Source organism: Rhincodon typus, chromosome 35, assembly GCF_021869965.1.
Source record: "Rhincodon typus isolate 14 chromosome 35, sRhiTyp1.1, whole genome shotgun sequence".
Lineage (NCBI taxonomy): Eukaryota > Metazoa > Chordata > Chondrichthyes > Orectolobiformes > Rhincodontidae > Rhincodon > Rhincodon typus.
The window spans coordinates 16,345,606-16,368,419 of NC_063366.1; the positions used below are offsets into that span (position 1 = coordinate 16,345,606).

The 22,814-nt window shown below is 41.8% G+C and overlaps 1 protein-coding gene and 1 long non-coding RNA gene across 5 annotated transcripts in view; one reads left to right on the top strand and one right to left on the bottom strand.

The window, feature by feature from the left end:
* Positions 1–22,814, bottom strand: part of syngap1a (synaptic Ras GTPase activating protein 1a) — a 311,203-nt gene that overhangs the window by 9,546 nt on the left and 278,843 nt on the right. For all 3 annotated transcript variants that reach the window (XM_048616705.1, XM_048616706.1, XM_048616707.1), the window contains one exon: positions 18,931–19,018. In XM_048616705.1, the coding sequence (XP_048472662.1) occupies positions 18,931–19,018 (88 nt within the window). The remainder of the gene's footprint in view (positions 1–18,930; positions 19,019–22,814) is intronic.
* On the top strand, positions 6,621–20,858 carry LOC125486989. 2 transcript variants are annotated; one of them, XR_007265544.1, is made up of 4 exons: positions 6,621–7,031; positions 11,857–11,988; positions 12,528–12,787; positions 20,139–20,858. It is a non-coding gene; the product is annotated as an uncharacterized LOC125486989 (long non-coding RNA). The 2 variants fall into 2 exon arrangements; XR_007265543.1 differs by having other exon boundaries at positions 11,857–12,787.

Genomic DNA, 22,814 nt, shown 5'->3' on the forward strand with positions numbered 1-22,814 from the left:
GAGGGGAGACAACACTTGATGAAATGGCAGTAACAGAGACCTTTTAAGGTTTAACTGAACAGCAATGACTTCTGGTTCTGCTGTTTAGCCAAAGTGAAGGTAAAACTCAAAAATCTAGGTGTCCTCCTTTGATATTCTGAGCTGCCTTCAAACTGGCTTAAAAGCAACCCGTGTTCTATTGTTGCTCAGTGCTTGCATGATGCTGACGTGTGTTTGAACTGACACTGACATGATGGTGGAGCGCTCTATTGTTTCACAGACATTAAAGACACAGTAAACTTCAATGTTGCAAATAACCAGCGGCAATGGAAAAAAAAAATTTAAAAAGTACGCATGTGATCAAAAGTGGAATTGGCTGATAATTGAGACACAATACAGCTTTCTAGTATTTGCTTATGATGGTCAACACTTTTAGCTTGATGGTTCAACACCACCATGGGAGTTCATCAGTTCTCAGCCAGAATGGTGGTCACAAAGTACATGGTTTTATTTGGTGTTACACAACCAGCTCAAAGTTTAACTAACCTATGAAAACTATTAGTAGTCGTACACTTGGCTAAAATTGAGTTGTAGACTCACCTGTCACCTATATACCACAGAATCCTCTCCTCAACAATGAGTAAATTTGTAGAATGGGTGATCAACCAACCGAGACCATCACCCAAAGGGTAACCATAACCCATGACAACCTTGCTTAACTAGGATTAAGCAAATGAATCCTGAATTCTTCCAACCATGCAAATTCTGATGGGCATTGTGATGGACCAGAATTGCTCACCATTCCCAAATCTGATCAATGCTTTCTGAACTGGAAAGGAATTGGAGCCACAACTCCTCCCAAGTGCCTCCCAAAACCACTCCTTTCATTTTAAGAGGAAATGTTGGAAGGATGAGTGAGACGGGCAGCAGCAGTTAGCAATTGGGTTTTTGAAGGCCATGAAGAATTTCAGCTGGCGGAGTGGATGGTATTGGGGTGCATAGACAGCTTTCATAGAAGTCGACAGATACAATATTGTCCCTCCCATCAGCTGCAGGTGTGCAACTAGTCGTCAATTCCACCTGAAGTTATTCAGGAAGGGGAGTGGTGGGAAAAAGAGATCAATCGATCGATCGATCGATCGATCTTTGGGGTAGGTCAGAGTCATGACAACATTTTTGGTGAACATTATGAATACATGATCTCCATTTATTACAGGAAAACATAGGGAAAATAATACTCAGGAACAGAAGTAGGCCCTTCTGCTGCTAAGCTTACTCTGCCGTTCAATATGATTATGGTTGATCTGATTGTAGTCTCAAGTTTATTATTCTGCCTGTTAGCCCATAATACTTGACTCCCTTGTAAACTGGCTGAGAACAGATAAAACACATACAAGGTGAACGTGGTATAACTCTCACCTTGAATGATGCCCAAGGAAATGCTAAACCCGCAAAGAGAATGGTAAATTGCAAATTTGTCACAGGTCATACAAGATTTCATATAGACCACAACACAGTAGAAACCATTGATTTTTTTTTAAAGAGGCAAAAGGAAAGAAAAAAAGTCAAGCCAGGCAACTACAACCAGTGGCAACAGACTAAAAGCTGACATATATGCAATACAGACAGAAATCCAGCTTCAACACAACATCTTAGACATACTTTTTGTGATATTTTTCAACCTAACAGGAGGCAAAGAAGTTAACACTCGCTGGATTGGCGTGAGTTGTGAACTCCTGTTTATTTTGAAGTAAAATCACGTACCCACCATACCCTGACTCTTCCAACCCAAACTTTCTTGAAACCTCTTGCCTTTCCAGAATCTCCATAGTTGAGAGCAAAGGCAGTGCAGGAAGATGGAAACACCTGTGACTCCATTGGCCAACAGGGTGCAAAGGTCTGTTTGTGACATTGAAGTGGGTGATATATTATATATACCCTCTGGATGTTATCCAACAACCAAATCTAATCTGACCTGATTATTTTAGATTACAGTCAAACCCACAGGGCATGCCACTGAGGTGGTCACCATGCAGTTGGCCAGACCAAAGTGCAAGGTCTCTTTTCCTGCAACTATGTTCAATGCTTTTCTCTTGTTTAAGTTCAAATACCAAAATAAAATTTCTAAACTGAGCTTGGGCCATACTGGGGAATATTTCTGAACTAATTTAATTTAGGTGATTCATTTCAATGCTGTTTGAGTAATGTTTCTCTCTTTATAAAGAACAGTAAGAACTAATATATATATAATCTGCAAATGAAGCTGTTTGGAAAAAGATTGTGTCAAGTTGATAGGGTTATAAAGGTGTATGGTGTGTTGGCTTTCATTGGCAGGGTAATTAAGTTTAAGAGCCGTGAGGTCATGCTGCAGCTCTATAAAACTCTGGTTAGACCACACTTGGAATATTGTGTTCAGTTCTGGTCATCTCATTATAGGAAAGATGTGGAAGCTTTAGAGAGGGTGCAGAGGAGATTCACCAGGATGCTGCCTGAACTGGAAGGCAGGTCTGATGAGGAAAGGTTGAGGGAGCGAGGGCTTCTTTAATTGGAGCGAAGAAGGATGAACAGTAACTTGATAGAGGTTTACAAGATGATGAGAGGCATAGATAGAGTGGATAGTCAGAAACATTTTCCCAGGGCGGAAATGACTGTTACGAGGGGGCATAATTTTCAGGTGATTGGAGGAAGGTATAGGGGAGATGTCAGAGGTAGGTTCTTCACACAGAGAGTGGTAGGTGTGTGGAATGTGCTGCCGGCAGTGGTATTGGAGTCAGATACCTTAGAGACTTTTAAGCAACTCTTGGATAAGCACGTGGAGGATAGTAAAATGTAGGGAATGCAGGGTAGATTGATCTAAGTAGGATAATAGGTTGACACAACATTGTGGGCCGAAGGGCCTGTACTGTGCTGTACTGTTCTAAATGTTTCTAATTTGGAGATTCAACTCTTGAGTACCTACTCTAAATTGAATTTGAAAATTTCTTCTATGTTCAGAAAACCAGGCTTCAGCTCAAGTTGTTTTTTTTCATTCCTACGTGAAACGATGCAATGCAACACGTTTAACTCGGGAGCTATATCCTGTCAGGTGATACCAACCACAAGATGCAGTTCACTGGGGTTCCAAGAAGTAAGACCATTTGTTTGCAATCATCGTTTGGTCATTCAGAGAGGTCTTGTGGCAGCTCCATATTCAGCCAGAAGTTCCCAAGGGAACTATCCTGTGCTGCTGCAAATAATACATTAAACCCGACACCAAGACCAATCTTGGGAAACATTGAACCATTTTGTATATTAAGCTCAAAACTGACAACACGACATGGAACGTTGGCGAGTTGCATGGATGATAGGCAATGTGGCAAAAGGTGGGTCACCTAGGGAAATACTGATTGAAAGACAAATGGATATGTGCACAGACATTCACACACACAGAGACAGACAAAAAAAAAGCCACACCACCTCACATCGATTTTGCAGACACATGTGAAAATATCTTCAGTGCAGTCCATATCTTAGCTCAAGATTCTCTGATGGAGTACCAGTCCAAGGGGCATCAGTGACCTTGCAGTAGTGCCTGTACCAAGCAAGATGGTGACCTCAGTACTTAACAGCTCTTCAGATAAGGGTTTCCTGTACTCCACTACCTCCCCACCCGCCAAAATCCGGTCTCTTGAATGATTCTCCAAAGAAGATTCTTTCATTCTACTTTCAAATGCAGATGTTGCCAGCCCCTGTACTTTTAATTGTTTTAAAAAATAATTTTTAAATCCTGATGGTTGGTGGGAAGGAAGAGTTAGAAGGCAAAACTGCAAGAGGTCCATGAGAATATTTACATGTGAAGATGTTGTGTAGATTTGATTTCTGACAGCTCTGAAATAGCTGGCCTGCTGGAGATGTGCAACAAGGCCCAATTTCTAGCCATTTCTGCACCCATCCTCACTGAACATAAATGGTCACCACCAATTTGAGATGGTCTCCATTGCATTTCATATTCAGTGTTTCTTATTCTGCCTCTGACGGGGAGACAGGAAACTCTGTACAGCACCTCCAACAAGCTGCGGAGTGGCTCAAATGTGGGCGATCACTGCCAGAAATTGGCCTATTCACACATCTCCACAACCTACAGACCATTTGAAAGCCAGTGATACTGCAGCTTAAAAGATTTCTCCCTTTTGGTCTCGTACCTTATGGTCCGCTGCCCTCAAAATGTCGGAGGTATAGACGGCGCAAGATATTGTTCCAGCCAAGGTCTGTAGTCGCCTGAGTCAGTCAACAAGGCCCTCATGGCGCCACCGTCTCCCCTGCCCCCTTCTGTATGTAAACGGAGCATTCTTTCCCTTGCCTGGCTAGCAATGCACCATTCAATCAAATCCACCAGGCTCAGGTGTCACCCCACTTACCAGGTTCTGTGGGCGATCTTGAATGTAGTGTGAAATTAATTTATATATAAATATATATAGATATTTCATTTTTTAAAAATAATTAAGAGATCAGTGTAATACCCTGTTTGCCCTCCCCTTCCCACATCCCCTCCCTCCTCTTCCCTCCCCAAAAAAGGTGTTCAGCCAATTTGAGAATTCTTTTCCCTGCCCAGATGATCTACCAGAAGGGATGTCATAGTCTAGACACCGCCCTCAGCAGGTCCCGTGCCAACGGAAACCCAAGGCAGGTCAACATCAGACCAGCTGCTGCCCCCCTCCCCCTTCCAAGCTGTACTCAAAGCGGCGGGCCTGGCGGCGGATGAGGCGGGGGTCTCCGTGGAACTTCGCCTCGATCCGGCTTGAAGCAAAATCTTTGGCGCGGTGAAGGCGAGGTGGGTGGGAAGTGGGTGGGGCTGGGAAGCCATTTTGTCTTTTTTTGAATGAATGCTCCATTGACTTCCAGAGGGGGGGTTTGAAAGGTGTTAGGCAGGCATATTAGAGAGAAATATGGTTTGAAGGGTGGAGCGGGGAGGAAAGAAGGTGCAAAAGAGTAAGAAAGGACAAAACAGGAAAGAAAGGAAGAAAAATAAAGAAATTTACATATGTATTTGCAATATTTGAACTATAAATTGGCACAATTTCCATACCATGAAGTTATACTGTACAAAGAACACATGCACACACAAGTACATATTGGATACATATGCATATCTACATCACATACCTAAAGCAACAAATATTAGTTATCAGATACCAAATTTTCAAAATGGCTGCTGATTAATTATCTCTCACAATCTTTTTACAAGTTACAATAACTGCTCCGTCACACCTAAGAAACACGACATCCACTACTGAAGGCATTCCACGGCCACTGTATCTCAAGGGCACTTGGGAAGAATGGAGGTGCTGAAACGATGTGAGCCTAAGCACGTGGGGTACCACCCCAGCATTGTTTACAACGAAGAATATAAAACCTGGGCGGAAGAAGTGGGCAGGGCCTGAACCAGCCAGTTCTGGTTGAACGGACAACCTGAAGACAACAGAGCTGCTGCTTGTAAGTTACTCCTACCAGTAGGTCTGCCGTCATGTGTCTACCATGTTTGTCCATCTTGCGCTGTCCACTGCAGCTTATCTGTGATGTCCGCCGTCCTGCGACAACTGGGGTCGACCCTTCATCCTGCTGCCCTCCATTCTGCCCTGTACCAGCAATGTTCCAGAACCTTCCTTTTTTGTGCTTGAGCTACCATCCCCCTCGATCACTGCAGCATTGGTACACATCAACATCACTCACCACACCCCCCCTGCCATTTTCTTGGAAAAAAAAAGAGAATTTATAATTTGCACCCCCTCCTTTCTCCTGGAGAGTGATGGCCTCATGGTATTATTACTAGACTATCACTCCAGCCACCCAGGAATTTTTCTGGGGACTTGGGTTTGGATCCTGGCACAGCAGATGGTGGAATTTGAATTCAATAATGAACCTGGAATTAAGGCTCTAAAGTCCCCATAGTCACAGAAGACCACAAGGCTGAGCTTTCATTAGAGAGGCTGCACTTTAATCGGAGGTTCACCACATATTTTCCAGCAGGGAGGAGAAGCTGAGAAGGTAAGTCCTTCAGCGGTAACCTCAGTTGGTGTGCAAAATGAATCCACGTTTTTGTACATATTGCCAACCAGCTGTTCAACCAACTGAGCTCACCAGCGTCCCGACTACTGCATCTAACGTTGACCGTGAACCGTTGTTGATTGTGGGAAAGTAACCCATCTGATTCACTAACATCCTTCAGGGAAGAAGATCTGCCACCCATACCATATCCGGACCCCATGTGAAGTCCAGACCCACCGCCATTCGGTTGGCTCCTAACTGCTCTCTGGGGCAGTTAGGCACGGGGCCGTGAATGAATAATGTAAAAGAAAATGCGAAGAGGTGTATGTCCTCCCTGGCGATCCAAACTGTCGCAATAAGTGGATGGTAGAAAGAGAAACCATTACAACACCACCTTTCCCTACTCAACGACGACCACCTCATTCCAAACACACACGGTATAAAAAGCAGGACCACGTGATCCTCCTTCCACGCGGCTTGACGAGAAACGCCTGGCCCCTCTCCCCGCCCTCTTCTTTTCCACACTCGACCAATCATGCCACTGGGTAACAGCTGGTGTCACCAGCGCACACAATTCTGGTTGGTCCAAACTGGAAGCCCCGTTTCCTCCCGCACACATCGCCCGGGCGCCAGGATTTGTGTGCGATGTGAAAGGAGGGGAGGGGGGCACAGTGGAAGCAGCTCTTCCCCAGCGTCGGAAACTACCTTCTCCTTGCCTTGCCACGCCGCCAATAAATTAGTACAGCTAAATCCCGTACTCTGCGCTCGGGAAGCGGTTCTTTACAGGGGAAAGAACAGCTGTTGATTGGTTGGAATGACTGGAAGTGCGCGTGTGCTGGCGGGGCGGGGGCTGTGATTGGCAATGGAGCACGGGCTGAGCCCTCCCGCGCGCTCGTGCACATGGCGGTTGAGGCCACGCCCAGGGTTTGGGAGTGGGGATGGGGAGCTCGGGCTGGTTCTAGAAGGTTCCGCAGGGAAGCGGCCGGCCGCAGCCGCCTTACGGGCGGGGATTGTTTCCAGATGGCAAGGTAAGGGAGAGGGAGGGCTGAATAGCCCATCCACACGCAAATTCGACTTTTTCCAGCGTCTCCCCCCCCCCCCCCCCCCAATCTTCCATCACCAATCTGTAGAAGGAATCCCCTTCCTCATAGGCACCCGTTTTACATGTGGTAGGACTTTACTGATATTCAGTCATTGGGATGTGGGTGACCCAGGCTGGGCCATCATTTATTGAATATCCCTAGTTGCCCTTTAGGAGGTTGGTGGACTGTTGCCATTCAAGACAACACCCTATGTGGTGTAGGTTGCCTGGCCTTGTGTCACGGAGGAAGTTCCAGGATTTTGACCCAAGAATGGCAAAATATTTCCAAAGGAGGTTGGTGAGTGGGTTGGAGAGGAATGTGCAGGCCGTGTAGTGTTCCCATGTATCTGCTGCCTTTGTTCTTCTGGGTGGAAGTGGTTGTACTTTTGAAAGGTACTGTCTAGAGAAATGAGGAGAATTTCACTGCATCTTGTAGATGGTGCACACTTCACCCAGTTATCAATGGTGAAGGAAGTGAATGTTTAAGGATGCGGTGCCAATCCAAGGGGCTGCTTTGTCATTGATGGTGTCAAGCTTCTCGCATATCCTTGAAGCTGCACCTATCCAGTCAGTGGGGAATATTCCTTTCCATCTCTCTGTACTGGCCATGGGGAGTGAGGAGGCAAGTTACTTACTGCGGGATTCCTAACCTCTTATATTCATGGCATTTATTTTGCTTGTCTAGCTTGAGCTTATGGCTAGTGGTAATGCCTAGCATGTTACTAATGGCAGCTTCAACATTAGTAATGCCATTGAATGTCAAGGGATGATGGATGGAGTCTTTTGTTGTTGTAAATGGTCATTGTGCCATGAATGTTACTTGTCATTTGTCAGCCTAAACCAGATGGACAACACCCAGAGTTCTAAGGGAGATAGCTGAAGAGATAAGTGGTGATCTTTCAGGAATTGCTAGAGTTAGGGAGGGTCCCAGAGGACTGGAACATTGCTAATGTGACACCTCTGTTTAAAAAGGGAGTAAAATTAAAGGCCAATTCGCCTAACCTCAGTCATGGGTAAGATTTAGGGGTCCATTGTAAACGATGATATTTCTGAATACTTGGAAGTGCATCGCCAGGTCATGCCTGACGATTCTGCTAGAATGCTTTGAGGAAGTAACGAGCAGGTTAGACCAAGGAGAGCCACTGGATGTTATCTACCTGGACTTCAAGAAGGCCTTTGCCAAGGTGTTCTGCACAGAGGCTGGTGACTAAGATAAGGGTCCATGATGTTATAGGTTAGGTGCTAGCATGGATAGAAGGTTGGCTATTTGACAGAAGGCAGAGTGTAGATAAAAGGGTTTTTCTCAGGATGGTAGCCAGTGACAAGTGGTGTTCCACAACAATTAGTGTTGGAACCATAACTTTTCATCTTAAAAATTAATGATCTAGATGAAGGAACTGAGGGCATTCTGGCTAAATTTGCAGACAATACAAAGATTGGTAGAGGCACAGGTAGTATTGAGGCAACGGAGAAGCTGCAGAAGGATTTGGACAGGTTAGGAGATTGGGCAAAGAAGTGGCAGATGGAGTTAAATATGGGAAAGTGCAAGGTCATGCACATTGGTAAGAATACAGGTATGGACTATTTTCTAAATGGGGGGAAAATTCAGAAATCTCAAGTGCAGAGAGACTTGGGAGTTCTAGTCGAGGATCCTGTCAAGGTAAACTTGCAGGTTGAGTCAGTAGTTAGGAAGGCAATTGCAACGTTGACATTTATTTTGAGAGGACTTGAATATAAAAGCTGGGATGTACTTCTGAGGCTCTAAGGCTCTGCTCAGGCCACAGTTGGAGTATTGTGTGCAGTTTTGGGCCCCATATCTCAGGAAGGATGTAATGGCCTTGGAGTGGGCTTACAGGTTCATGAGAATGGTCCCAGGAATAAAAAAGCTTCATAGATGAGGAACATTTGAGGACTCTATACTAGTTTAGAAGGATGAGGGGATCTAATTGAAACTTACAGAATACTGAATGGCCTGGAGAGGGTGGATTTTGGGAAGATGTTTCCATTGGTAGAAGAGACTAGAACCAGAGGGCACAGCCTTAAAGTGAAGACCTTTTAGAACGGTGATAAGGAGAAACTTCTTCAGCCAGAGAGTGGTGAATCTATGGCACTCGCTACATTCGAAGGCTTTGGAGGCCAGATCATTGAGTACATTTAAGACAGCAATAGATTGGTTCTTGATTGTCAAGGGGATCAAGGGTTATGTGGAGAAAGCAGAAGAATGGGGTTGAGAAACAGCCATGATTGAATGGTGCACCAAACTCTATGGGCTGAATGGCTTAATTTCTGCTCCTCTGTCTTATAGTAAACCTGGATATTGGCCTGCTTCTGTGAACAGGACATACCTAGGCAATTTTTCACAGTGTTGAATTGGTATTGATATTGAACAACAGGATCTGCAAATGGACAGAAGAGAATGTGGTGGGGGGAATGGGGTTTAGAGAAGTGGTAGATGATGTATGAGAAAGTTGGAAGGAGTCTCCAGTATTTTCTCCCCCAGTTGCTTTGGTAGGATTAGACAATAAACTGTGTGCAGTAGTCCTGCAATTTTCAAGTTGGATCCCATGGTTTATTATTGCATTCTTGGCAGTGTTCCAGGAAGAAAGGAGGGAGAAGTATAAAATGGACAGTTCATTTACTGAGGCTGGAATGTAGGAGGGTGAGGGGTGACCTTATAGAAGCTCATATCATGAGGGGCATAGATGAGGTGAATAACCAAAGTCTTTTCCACAGGGTAGGGAGTCCAAAATGAGAGGGCACAAGTTTAATGAGAGGGGAGCGATTTAAAGCAGTGGGCCAACATTTTCACACAGGGTGGTATGTATATGGAAAGAGCTGTCAGAGGAAGTGGTGGAGGCAGGAACAATTACAATATTTTAAAAGACATTTGGACAGGTAGATGGATAGGAAAGGTTTAGAGAGTTATGGGCCAAACACAGGCAAATGGGACTAGCTCAGTTTAGGAAACCTGTTTGGCATGGATGAGTTGGGCCAAAGGGCTGTTTCCGTGCTGTATGTCTCTGTGATTCCAATTGTTTGTGATTTCCCCATTCCTCTCACCCAGGAGGTTAGGGAAATGGCTAATTGTGGCAGTCTCTCCCATTTTCTCAGGAAAATATGCCATGTATACCCCCTACCTGGTTCTCAGTTGGCAACATCCAACTTCCTAACAGTACAACCCTCACCACACAAGCTTCAATGATGCAAGAAGGCACCTCACTGCCATCTTCTTGAGAAAGATTTAGGGATGAGCAACAAATGATGGCATAGCCACTGAAGTCCACATCTTGAGTGATTTTAACAAGGATAGTTTTTAATGGGGGACACTTTTGCCCATTTGTACATTTTGCCCATTTTACTGTTGCCTGAGAATCACTTCTACTCATACACAGTTCAAGCGCAGTGCAGGTCACATAACAGACTGCATAAAGCAGTAAGTGGATTATGCATATGGTATGCACAGGTCCAAGCACCAAACTTCCCAACTTGCAACTTGAGTCTGTGCTTAATGTGGGAGAGTAGGTTTCTGAAGCATGACCAAATTGGTTTCGTTGTGGGGAAGGGTGGGTAGTGGAGAGGAAAAGAGAAGAGGGTGTCAGCTTTTGCTTTAAACAGTCATATGATCACTGTCATTTGAAGCTCTGATAGGTTTGTGGCAAACCCAGATTGACTGTGTTTGGATGGTGGAGGGGGAAACAATTGTAATTTAAACTGCCAACCACAAAGCTAATGGGATTAGTTTATATCGTAACTGATTTATGGAGCATAAAAAGTTAATGGACAGGGTATAAAATTGACAGTCTGTCCGATTCCATGTCTGGTGAGATTAGATAAAATTATTCCCAACATTTCAGCGAGTGATATACCTAGCTCTGGAATAGCCTCCTCTCTAACAGGATGATGGAGGTAGATAATGTCGATTCTTTCCAATGGAAAATGGGATGCATTACTACATAAATTATTATAATAATAATTTTTAAAAAAAAAAATCGCTCTTCAGGTTACAATGAGTAATTTGAGACGTGATGCGCTAAATGCGGCATGTTTGGAGAAATATTGTGTGTTGGACATCTGTTTTATGAAGTTCTGCATAATTTTTCTTAAGTTATGAATGGGTCTCTTGTACAAATTAAAAATTGACTTAGATCAGTAAACAACTTCATTGAGTCAGTCAAGTTCTACACTCCTAAAATATTTCCCTATGTTTTTTTTCTTTCATGATGTATGTTGCTCTGTACATATTTGGTCATATCATGTTGCATTACAATTCAATCAAAAATTATTCCAAATCCTTCACTGCTGTTTAGAACTTGGAACTTTCCAAACCCAACATATTAGCTGAGAGAAGGAACTGAATATGGGATATTTCCAGTATATGTGGCTAAGAACATGAGTGGGTGTAAATAACCACTAAAAAAAATCCACCCACTTTTAGCAAAAGTATTAAAAGACCAGGGAAAGTGTACAAAGATGTTGTACACCCCACCCCTGTTCAAGCACAGTCAGTAACTTAATTGTGCACATGGTCCAAGCTGATCGCACAATACTGGGGAGTGCAACAGTACTGCACACTCCTTTGAGATGAGACATCTAACTGAGGCCAATCTGCCCTCTTGGGCAATATAAAAGATCATTGCACCATTTCAACATTTCAGGTTGCCTTATCAAATTTATCCTTTAATTGTATATCACTAAAAACAAGTTATCTGGTTGTCATGTTTTTGTCGTACCTTGTCTTGTGTAAATCGGTAACCCTGTTTCCTACCTTACAGCAACTGCACATCAAAAGTACTTGATTTATGGGGAAAGCACTTTTTAAGAACATGCTGACGTTGAGAAATACTGAATAAACACAACTTCCAGTGGACAGCACACTTTCGGATAATGCAGCTAAAGCACTGCAGGTGATGCTTTCTGATCTACAATTGCAGTCTGCAATGTACCTGTTATCTCATCTGGACCAAGCTCTCCCAAACACACTTAATATTGTTGGTGCTTCACACTTGCTGAATTTATTGGGAACTACACTCCAGCACCTTTCTGTTCCATTATCCAATCACTAAGAACTGTAGACTGAATGATCCTTTAAGTTCTGAGGAACAGCTGGGCTCTTACAAGGCTTCCTTCTTTTCAAAGTTCAAACTCGTCTCATCAAAAGCATCCATTTCTCCTCTCTTGTGAAAAAACATCCAACTGACTGCAAAGGCAGTTGCCTCAGTCTTATCTGCCTAATAACTTATTTTGTAAGGTTGTCACTTTGGGTAGAAAAAGATTCCACTTGAATACACTTCTTATCTCTCACTTGTCAAATTTTAATCTAAATGGTCCTATAACCTTACACAATCCTAAGTTCTGTCTATAATCCTGTAACCCTCATAATTTAGTCCTACTTTTCTATAGTATGTAACTTGTTGAATAATAGCAGTGTTCTGTTTCTCTCCAGTAGTGACATTCTGCTTGATGGATAAAGCTGAATCAAATTAAATGAATTCCCATGCACGTTCGACTTAATCATTATGAACTGCATAACATTGACTTCAAAAATCACAATTCACTACCAAAATAAAGTTCATTTGGAACTTGGGGGTTTTCACTGATCTCCGTCCAATTCACCCAGACTGACGTGGAGCCCACTAGCAGCATTACACAATGGGGCCAGAAGAGATCTCACCAGAGACAAATAGAGATGACAGCAAATGTGAGGTATGCTGGTTCTAATTAGCTAATAGCATGCTTTGAATTGCTTAGATAAGCTGGTTTACTTTTCCAAAGTGCTGATTTATTAATAATTACCTCTTTCTATGATGCCTGCAGCACACTGGAAATCCAAGGAATTTCCCAGCATATGTTTTAATTTCAATGTACGTTGCTGGTCAGAATGCATCTTTTGAAAATTGTCAGTATCTGGCTCATTAGCAAGGCTAGTATTAATTTCTTAACCTTAGCAACACTGACACAATTGGCTTGCTAGGTTTTTTTGAAGAACAGTCAACTAGCATCATATATAAAGCAGATTGGGGAATGATAACAGATATTCTTCCCAAAAGACTTCCAGCATTGAAAGAAAATGGCAGAGATATGTATATGCTATGTAGGTGTCGCAATCGTCACATCAAATGCAAAATGGTTTCACATTCTCATAACAGGTGTCGTAATGCGAATGCAACTTCAATCTGATGCCTGGACCTAGCCCTAGTAAGATAAAACAAGATTCTCTGGTGAAGTAAACTTGTTATAATTTGCCTTGAGCCATTTCTCACTTTTAGGTTCACTTCAAAAAGCTTAAGTCTCTTTTGTGTCAGCTTTAGATGTGTAGTGATAACCTGATATGGCTTTGAGAAAGGCAAAATTTATCAAAACACTTTCAAACTAAAACCATAAAAGTTCGGAGAAATGTTAAGAAAAGCTGTAGTTCCAGGTAAATTGTGCACCTGCCTCATTTCAGAGTGATCACACCAATTGGGCACTGGATTGACTGCCGCGATAAAAGTCCTTTGAACTATAAGAAACAACTGAGTGCTGTTAACAAGCACTGCAAGGCTTATCAGATTGTTTGGATCTTGTGCTGTGGATCTGCCCTGTGTTTTTTTTATTCATTTGCAATCCATCCTCTGTAATACTCCTTTCTAGCCAATTGATGGCAGTGATGCATTTTCTTATAATAACAAGCCTGAAGTTTGACCTTGCCTAAAGACTGGCATCACAAAAATAAATTAAGATGGATTGATGCACTGCTGAAAATACAAACACTTCAAAATAAAAAGGTTCTTGAGCTGATTTAGACAGATGCCAAAAAATCAGGCAACAGCAGAATGTTGTGCTTCAGTACTCAGTCTTAGTTGGCAGTTTAGTGATCACTGTTTTAGACTGGTGAACGTACCCATTTCTGCTCTTGTTTGTTTGGAGGGAATGTGAAGCACAACTGTATTGTTCCCTTTTAAAGGAGGATTTGTTTCCTATTGGAAATCTCATGCATGTAATGAGAATTTTGGTCAGTGTCTGAGATGAAGGTCTAGAAGGATAAAATGACAGGGTGACAATGAAAAGGGGTTGGGGGTAGGTTCACATGGAGCTTATACACCAGTTGGGCAGAAATGCCTGTTTTGGTGTTGATGATTCAATCTAATTCTATTGATTTATTTCTGCATTAAATCCGCTTAATTGTTTCTGAAACAATTGGGGACATTCATGCTCCATGAAAATCTTTTTATTTGTTGTTTATCAGTACTGAGAATTGCCTTCACTAAAAAGTGAGTTTACTAGAAACAAGTGAACATATTCATCTAGTATGCTCCAATGTGCTGTAGCATGTGAGTCACCAGCTAGAAGTGTATTAGACTTTTCTGCTATTGTGAACGTTGACTACTGTTCTTGTTGCTACAATGGGGTAACAGTGACTTAGGCCCTTTCAGCACACCATCAACAAGGGTCAGCTCCCAGATGTTTACAAATAGAAACACGTAAGCATCTTCTGACCATTCTTTTTACTGGATTCTGACTGGAAGCTGAATGATACAAGTAGCAACAATTGTATTAATTACCCCATATCCCATGAGGCTGATCATGAATCCACTATGTAGAAACCATGTATCTCTCTTCCATACACTTAGTGTCAGCTAATAGATTGACACAGAGTCTTAAGGTTGGGTTCCCGTACATCCTCTGGTATCTGCCGCAAATAAGTAAAGGTCCGTACACACACCTATTAAATGCTCCCATTGCAGATAGAGCTTTGGACAAAATAAAACTCCCATTACTGTGCCCTGTTGAATGCTCCCAGGGCGGGTAGAACTGGGTTAGGTACAGAGTAAAGCATCCTCAACACTATTATACTGAAATGTTTTCAGATTAGGTAAAGGACAGAGTAAACGTTCCACTACATTGTTCCCAACATTACATTCTGCATTCAAAAAGATAGCTTTGCTGTACGAGTAATTTTTAAAAAAATTTCCACACTAACTGTCTTCTGATACAGAAGACTCATTTGTTTTGAGTAATGCTGGAGGAGCTTTGTCTTATGAACCAATGCCTATCTGAACTCAGGATGAAATGGTCCAATCACATCTGATAACACAGGATTCATAGGTTTACGCATGTGTGTGAACTCACTGCACCCTTCAGACTTTTACTTTTGTACCCAAAATAGAATATTTCTGGAATGACCACACACAAGAGATGTAACCCTGCTCTATCCATCCTGTGAAAGAGCAGTCTAACACAGTCACACAGATTTCAAACTGTCAGAAGCAAATGCCCCTAACACATTCTTTTGAGACTACACTTGAATAACGATATGAACAACATGAGTTTCAAATAGCACTAGTTCTTTCAGTAAACATAGTTTCGCCTAACATTAAAATCCTGGAGACACATTCAGGACGTTAAACTTAATCTTTAACAGGCCATGAAATGGATAATAGCAGATTGACTACCCCAAATATAATCTGCCAAAATTTTATTTCTATTCAATACAGGCAGGGTGTATAATAGTCAGATCTGCTACTGTCTGTTTGTATGCTCCCCACCACCTCCCAAAGTTGAAATTAAGATCCAATGGATAGAAGGTACTGACACCATTGTAAATACAATGTAAGAAAAGTGCTCATCATTAGATCAATTAGCTAGAACATTACAAATTACAGCCATTAGTGCTGAATATAGATACTCTGAACAGGGCAACTAGACATGCTCTCAACATTTACACTCACCTAAACACCAGCAAATCATTTTGGACCAACCATGGTGTGAATGGGATCGTGATGACTGGACACATTCTTAACACCTGAACTTACCTAAATACCAACAAAACCAACAACTATTCAATTAGCTATCAAACTGTACCGTTTATTCTCTGTGAAGAAAGCCTCACTGACCCTGGCATGTTAAACAGCAGCAAAATTAGCAACCAGCCCTTCTGAATCAAACTGTGTTAGAATTTGATAATTCAAATCTACACTTACCTAAATACTGGCAAAGCAAAAAGTGAATCACTTTAAAACCAAAAGAAATTGAATGATTACATAGACAATTGTTCAATTTTTGAATTTATCTAGATACTTTAAACAACCTTTCCAGACATATCATTGCATGTCTGGGGCAGGTAGGACTTGAACCTGGGACTTCTGGTCCAGAGGTAGGGACACTATCTCTATACCACAAGAGGTCTTTTGAGCATTACTATACTGACAGCAATTGCCTTTATTTTTTAAAAAAATTAGTTAATTGACCAGAGGTTGTTTGGGTTTTCACCCCTGATATTCCTGTTGTTAGTTTTAGTTTGGTTGACAAACTGGAGCTGGATTATGGAAAGAAAGGTATGATCTTAAAGCTATCCGTGAATAGAAATAGAGACCTGATGATATTGAACCTTTTAAAGAAAGGCTGGGATAGGTTGGATGGATGAAGGGATGAGGTGCAGGGGTAGCAATCAACAGCAAATTTGGAACACATTTGGGCACACCTAATTTCTATAAAAGCTCCACCACATTGTCAAACCTGTCTTAAATATTGTCATAGATTATCAGCCACTGTAGCTGATGTTCTGAGGAAGGGTCACCGGACCCGAAATGTTAACATGGTAGCTGGCTGACTGTCTTTTCTGCTTCCACCAATTTCATTCGAGAGGTAGTCCTGGTGTTTGCGTGTGGTTTGAGGGAAACTCCCCACAGAAGTGGCCTTGGTTAAACTGCAATCTCTACATCTGACAGCCTCCAGAAAAGCATCATACGCCCCAGAGCAGAAACCCAGGGCTAACTTTCACCTTCCGTGGCATTCTGAGACAAGTTGTATGAATCCAAATGCTGTGCATATTATTAAACTGAACACAGACCAGGAACCATATCTCATGTCACCCTGATCTGTCACTATTAAATAAAATTCTCAACTCTTGTTGAAAATCCTTCATAGGCCTGCAACTCTCTATCTCTGTAACATCTTTCAGCCAAACAGCTTTTTGAGATCTGAGTATCTCTGACCTATTCAGCATCCTCATTTCTTTTGCCCTTCTGTTGCCTACAACTATAAAGGTCTTGATGTCTGGATTTTTATTTCTTGAATTTCTATCTCTGCTTTCCTCCTCAAAAGCCTTCCTTAAAAAAACTTTTTGACCAGCTATTTGTTATCTCCCCTAATCCTGGTGTGGTGTCATTTATAGTCTAATTATATCTTGAGATGTTTTCCTACTTTAATGATGTTAAATAAATGCAAACTGTTGATATAACACCAAGCAGGTAAAAGAACCAGGCCTTGTCCAGGTCTTGCGCTGAACAGTCAAAATATTTGAAATTCAAGCTTTTTTTCCTCCCAAACAGACACCCACTTTAGTGTTAATTTGCCTTCCTCTTTTAGCCAGGTTCAAATTTCAATCATTGTCATGCATCGCTTCTGAGTAAAGAATGAACCTTGCAGTGGATCATAAACCTCTGAAGCAACTTTGGCTGGTTCCAGAATTTCCACTTGCATACTGAGAGCTGCTTGTACTATTTTTGAATGGTGAGGGGTAGGGATAGAATTTTCCCCCTTCTTTACCAATCCCTCCTCACCACTCAAAAAAATTTGCAATTCCAATTAATTCTCAATTGCTTGAGATTTGGCTGTTCTCATTTCAGTGCCTTGCTATGACTGCTCACTTCTTACTGCTCTCCTAGAAATATTTACCAGCACAAGAAATATGTTCCCTTGAACTTTTTTAAAAACAGTTCAAACCACGTCAGCATATATACATAGCCTTTGCTGGGCACAATAAATGTGAGTTGGCCTCACTCTGTTGCTAATTTACAACACCAAGTGGGAGGGAGCCATCACCCAATGCTGGGTCTGTTGACTTGTTTCAATTCTTTGGTCTTCTTTGTGCATGAAGGTACTTCTTGTGCCTGAATGGCCAGACTGCAATTGGATAACCTACACTCGACAAGTACCACATGATGCAAGAGCACCAACGATCCATTTGGGTACACTGCAGTAGGAATCGGAATTTTGTGATGGTAGGGGGTGTGGGTTAGGGTGACAAGAATGTGGTGGGTCTGGTTTAGTATCTAGCGGCAACTATCAACATCTGGTCTACTCCAAAGGGGCTATTAGTGTAAACAGTGCGACAAACCTGAGTGTATGTTGGCAAAATTGCTGCATACCTTGTGGTACTGAGCAGCCTTCTGACCACTTTGTAAGAGTACATGCCCTTCATTTTAAAATGCCAGCTAATAAGCCTGCCCACCCAATTCAGTGTGGAGGTGGGCAATCCCGTAGAGGAATTAAATGAAAACAAAAAGCAAACTTGTGAGGTTACCATTGGCCTCCTGGTTTTCTCACTTGTACATAACCAGGGCAGAACCCTGCCTATTTACTATCAAACTATTTACCTGGTCAAACCTCATCTTCGCAATCTCACAAGCAGCTGACTTAAACTGAGCTGCACTTACAAAACTGAGGACATTTAAACATGGGGGCACCCCATTTCTGACCTGTTTTTATTTCCCTGTTCACAGATGTGCATGGTACTGAATGTAACCAAAGTTTTCCTGATGGTGCCAGCCAGTTTTTCACAAAAGTGCCAGTGCAGTTGGCCCCCCACCATTTTAATTCTAAACAAGAAAGCGAAAATGGTATTGAAGGAAGGGTGACTGGCAGTGGGGGCTTTCCTGTCAAGAATTAGAAATGAAAGCTGTCCAATTGTTACACAAGTTATGGGGGGAGCCCACTTTGCTATGAGTTGGGAAGAAAGCAAGACAATCTGTAGCAGTTTGTTCAGATGAGGTTTGACCAGAGTTGTCCTATCCCGACAAGACTGAATTGCTGGCGCTTCTCCCTCAGTGTCATTTGTTGATCTTTGAGGTGATGATTTTCTGTACCTGAACGTCGATTATCCGCTGCTTGGCATCAATGGCCTCCTGCATGTTGGCGTGGTCTTTCCTCAACTCGTCTTCCACCACCATTAGCCTGTAGGCAGAGTCAAAGGGCAGGACAATTCAATAATTAGGAAAAGTTGTCAGTAGTGGGGAAGGAGGAATCACTGACATTTACACAAATTTCATAATTGAACCTGTGTGTCAAACTGCATTTGCAAGGAAAATAAATCTTAAGAGTTGGGCGTCATTTGGAGTAATATGACCAATTCTGGGCTTTAGGAGGCTGAGATTTTGGCGAGTGATCTGAGGAGAGTTACTGCAATAGTACCAAAGATGAAGGACTTCAGTTATGTGGAAATAAGACTGAGAAAAGGAAAAAAACCTGAACGCTATCCCAGTCTGTTCTCCAGAGAGCAGAGAAGGTAACAGGAAGATTTAACAGAGGCATTCATAATGACAAGGATCTTGATAGTTTATGCTTTAATCACTCTATTTCTATTGATGAGTAACCAGAGGACACGGATTTAAGGTACAGTGAGCGGCAAAAGGAACAGGGGTGCTGATGAGAAATTTATGCAATTAGTTTCAATGATAGAAAAGAAAGTCAACTTAATAATAAGCTGCAAAAGTGAATTGGACATGTGACTGAATCAAAAAACATTGCAGTGTTATAGAGAAATGATGTGGCTATGGGACTAGCTGGACAACTTTAAGAGGCAGTACATGCATGACAGATTGCGTGGACTCCTGTGCAATAACTCCCTGGCATAATTCAACTAATTCTCATCTGCACAATCAGATATCTTTCCTGTGCACAGAATTAGACACAACTCTGCAGCTAAGGCCAATCAGGCCCATAAGGGTTTAGGACCTGGGTGCAAAGTTGAGGGAAATAGTGCCACGTTTGAATGAGCATTGCAAAGTGGAGATGACTGGATAATTTAAGATCAGGCTTCAGGTGAAATTCTGAAGGATTGAAGATTAGTAAAATAGGAAAGCAGGTGAGGAAACACATTACTGAGGTTCCGGTGAGGAATAAGTTAGTAGATGGCAGTGCAGTCAGCTTAGCTCTCTCCAATAATAAGGATGCTAAGAGGAGACATAAAGAATGAATTGCTAGTATCTATTCCCATTTATGACTTTGTTTATGTACTAAAACTCAATTGAAGTCTCAGTCATTTCTTTACTGATCTTCAAGTTGTCATTGACAGGTCAGATTGCCTCCAGTTGTGGGTTCTACATTCACGAGAAAGACTGGACCAAAAATTCAAGGCTAGTGCTTCAGTGCGTTTCAGACGAGATGTAAATCATGAATGACTCTCTCCATTTGCTCCCTCAATTGGAAGTGAAAGATTCATGACACTGTTTTGAAGATAAATGGTGGAGAAATTGTGTCTGATGTTCTGGTCAATATTTGTTCCTGAACCAACATCACTAAAACACAAGCTCATCATAACGGCTATTAGTGGCAGCTTGCTGTGCACAAACTAGCATCTCCATTCTCTACATTGTTGCACTTCAAATACTTAATTGACTGTGAAGCACTTTGGATATCCTGATGTTGTGCATGGCAGTGTGAAAATGTAAGTCCATCTATCTTTCTTCATTGTGCTTTTTTTTCTACATTGTGCTATATAAAATGTATTTTTAGAATCCATTTGCAGTTACTTACACTTCAGAATCATGAATGCCATCTGTCATTCAACTGCTTAAATTGCTAAGTATCTGTAGGCCTCATGAATGCATTCCTTTCCTCACAACATCCTGTTTTCCTATGCAGTTTGGCACCATCCACCAGCATATGTCCTTCTTGTTTCATAGAATGGCTTTAAGAAGTGGTTTTATAATACCCTAGGGCATGTGGTTGCTGTGGTATTCAGCTCATTCTATATCATTGCAACAGCAAATAAACCATACCTATGTGAAAGTCACAATGTGTGTCATTATTTGTGGCTTGTAAAAGCCTGCAGAGGCTCAGTAATGTGTAATGAGAACAAAATGAAATATTTTGAACTCCTTTCTTTGGCCTCAGGACATCTCAAAATGCTTTACAGTCAATTTAGTACCTTTGGACTAACTGTTGTAATGTAGGAAATATGGCAGTTAATTTGCACACAGCAAAATCCTACAAACAGCAATGTGTTAATGACTGGATAATCTGTTCTGGTAAATCGTGATTTGGAGTAATTATTAGCCAGAACACTTTGGAAGACTCCTCAGGTCTTTGAAGTATTGCCACAGGCTCACATGAAGATAGAGCTAACATCAGCTTGACTGCAGTTTGATGATTTAAATTCAATTTTCTCAAATTTTGAAATGAAAAGTGGTGAAAGTTATTTGTTGTAAAAATCCAACTGGTTCATTTTAAGGAATGAAACCTACCACTCTTACCTAGTCTGATCTGTTTGTGACTCTGGTCCCTTGCCAAGGTGGTTGACTCTTAACAACTGATTGAAACACCTCAGTGGCCAAACTATTCATTCATGGTTCAAAAACACGGCCTGGTAGCACCAGTTGAAAGACAGCTAGCATAAGGGCATAAAATTAAAGATGTATATCCTTGGAGCAATACCCACCTCCTAAGAATTAAATGTACTAAATAAATGTGAAATGCTCATCAGAAAAAAAAGCACCTTAGAAACCTGGCCTGATTCCTGAGCCTCTTGAAGCTAATAATCTAATAAACAATCAAGGTTAACATTGACTATTCCCAAATTAACAAGATTCTAGGATTGCTTCATTGCCAGAGCTGCTGTATTTTAGCTGTGATGCTGAGCGGACGCCCCCTCTGTTTGTCAGGTGAACATAATGGAATCTATGCCATTTCTCTAAAGAAGAGAAGGGAAGTTTTGTCTGGTCTCCTGACCTTTTGATTTTTCAGGCGAACAATTTACTTCTTGTGACATTGGTTATTGTATTGCTGTTTCTGGGAGCATGTCGTGCACATTTTGGCTGCTCCACTTCTATTATAATAACTACATTCAAAAATAGCTGGTCATAACGTGCCTTAGGATATTAGAGGTTGTGAAAGATGATATATAAATATATGCCTTTCTTAAATGTACATTGAGTGAATGTAAGATTCACCTGAGTGAGGAGAAAATTGAGGTAGTGTATTCTTACAAGCACTAAGGTGAAGGGCTGATCAAGCTGTTTTTAGCAGTAATTTATTGAGGGAAGAGTGAAACACCTGGGTAACAACTTTTGATATCCAACTGAATAACTGAGCAGCCAAAATATTTAACAATGCATCTGCAGGTCAACGCATTGCTCCCCTTGCAATCCTAACAGCCTGCCTTTATGCTTGAAGTTCTGGAGTGCAGTTTTGAATCAATTCTGAGGTGCAAATGCATCTGATTGAGCAGGTCCGATGGGAGGGTGAGGGAACTAGAGGATGGATAGAGGTTTGTTCTTGAAACGGGTGGAAGTTTCCAATAGGATTGGCGTTATCTATAGTGGCGGATAATGGGAAAAGTTGAGAGTATTTCTTTACAATTTTCCATCCACTGACATTAATGGATGAAAAGTTGTAGGCACTGTACCTGCTGAATGGAAAAGTTGGGTGCTGGATGGGGTCTTGGAAAATGTCACACACTATTGCTGTACTTGTACAACTGAAGTCCCTAACAGTCTAATCATACTCGTAGCTAGAGAACTTCCACCAGCAATGCTTCTGCTGCATCATCCTGATACAATGGGAGAACGATTAAACAAATAGTAGTGTCCTGTGTGATTCTAATTCAAGTAGGATTTAAGTAAAAGTTTGTTTTTCTTTTCATGACACGTGGGCATTGCTGGTGGTGAAGCCAAACTTTATTGCGTATCCCTAAGTGTCCTTGAACTGAATGGCTTACTTGGCTATTTTAGAACACCATTAAGAGTCAGCC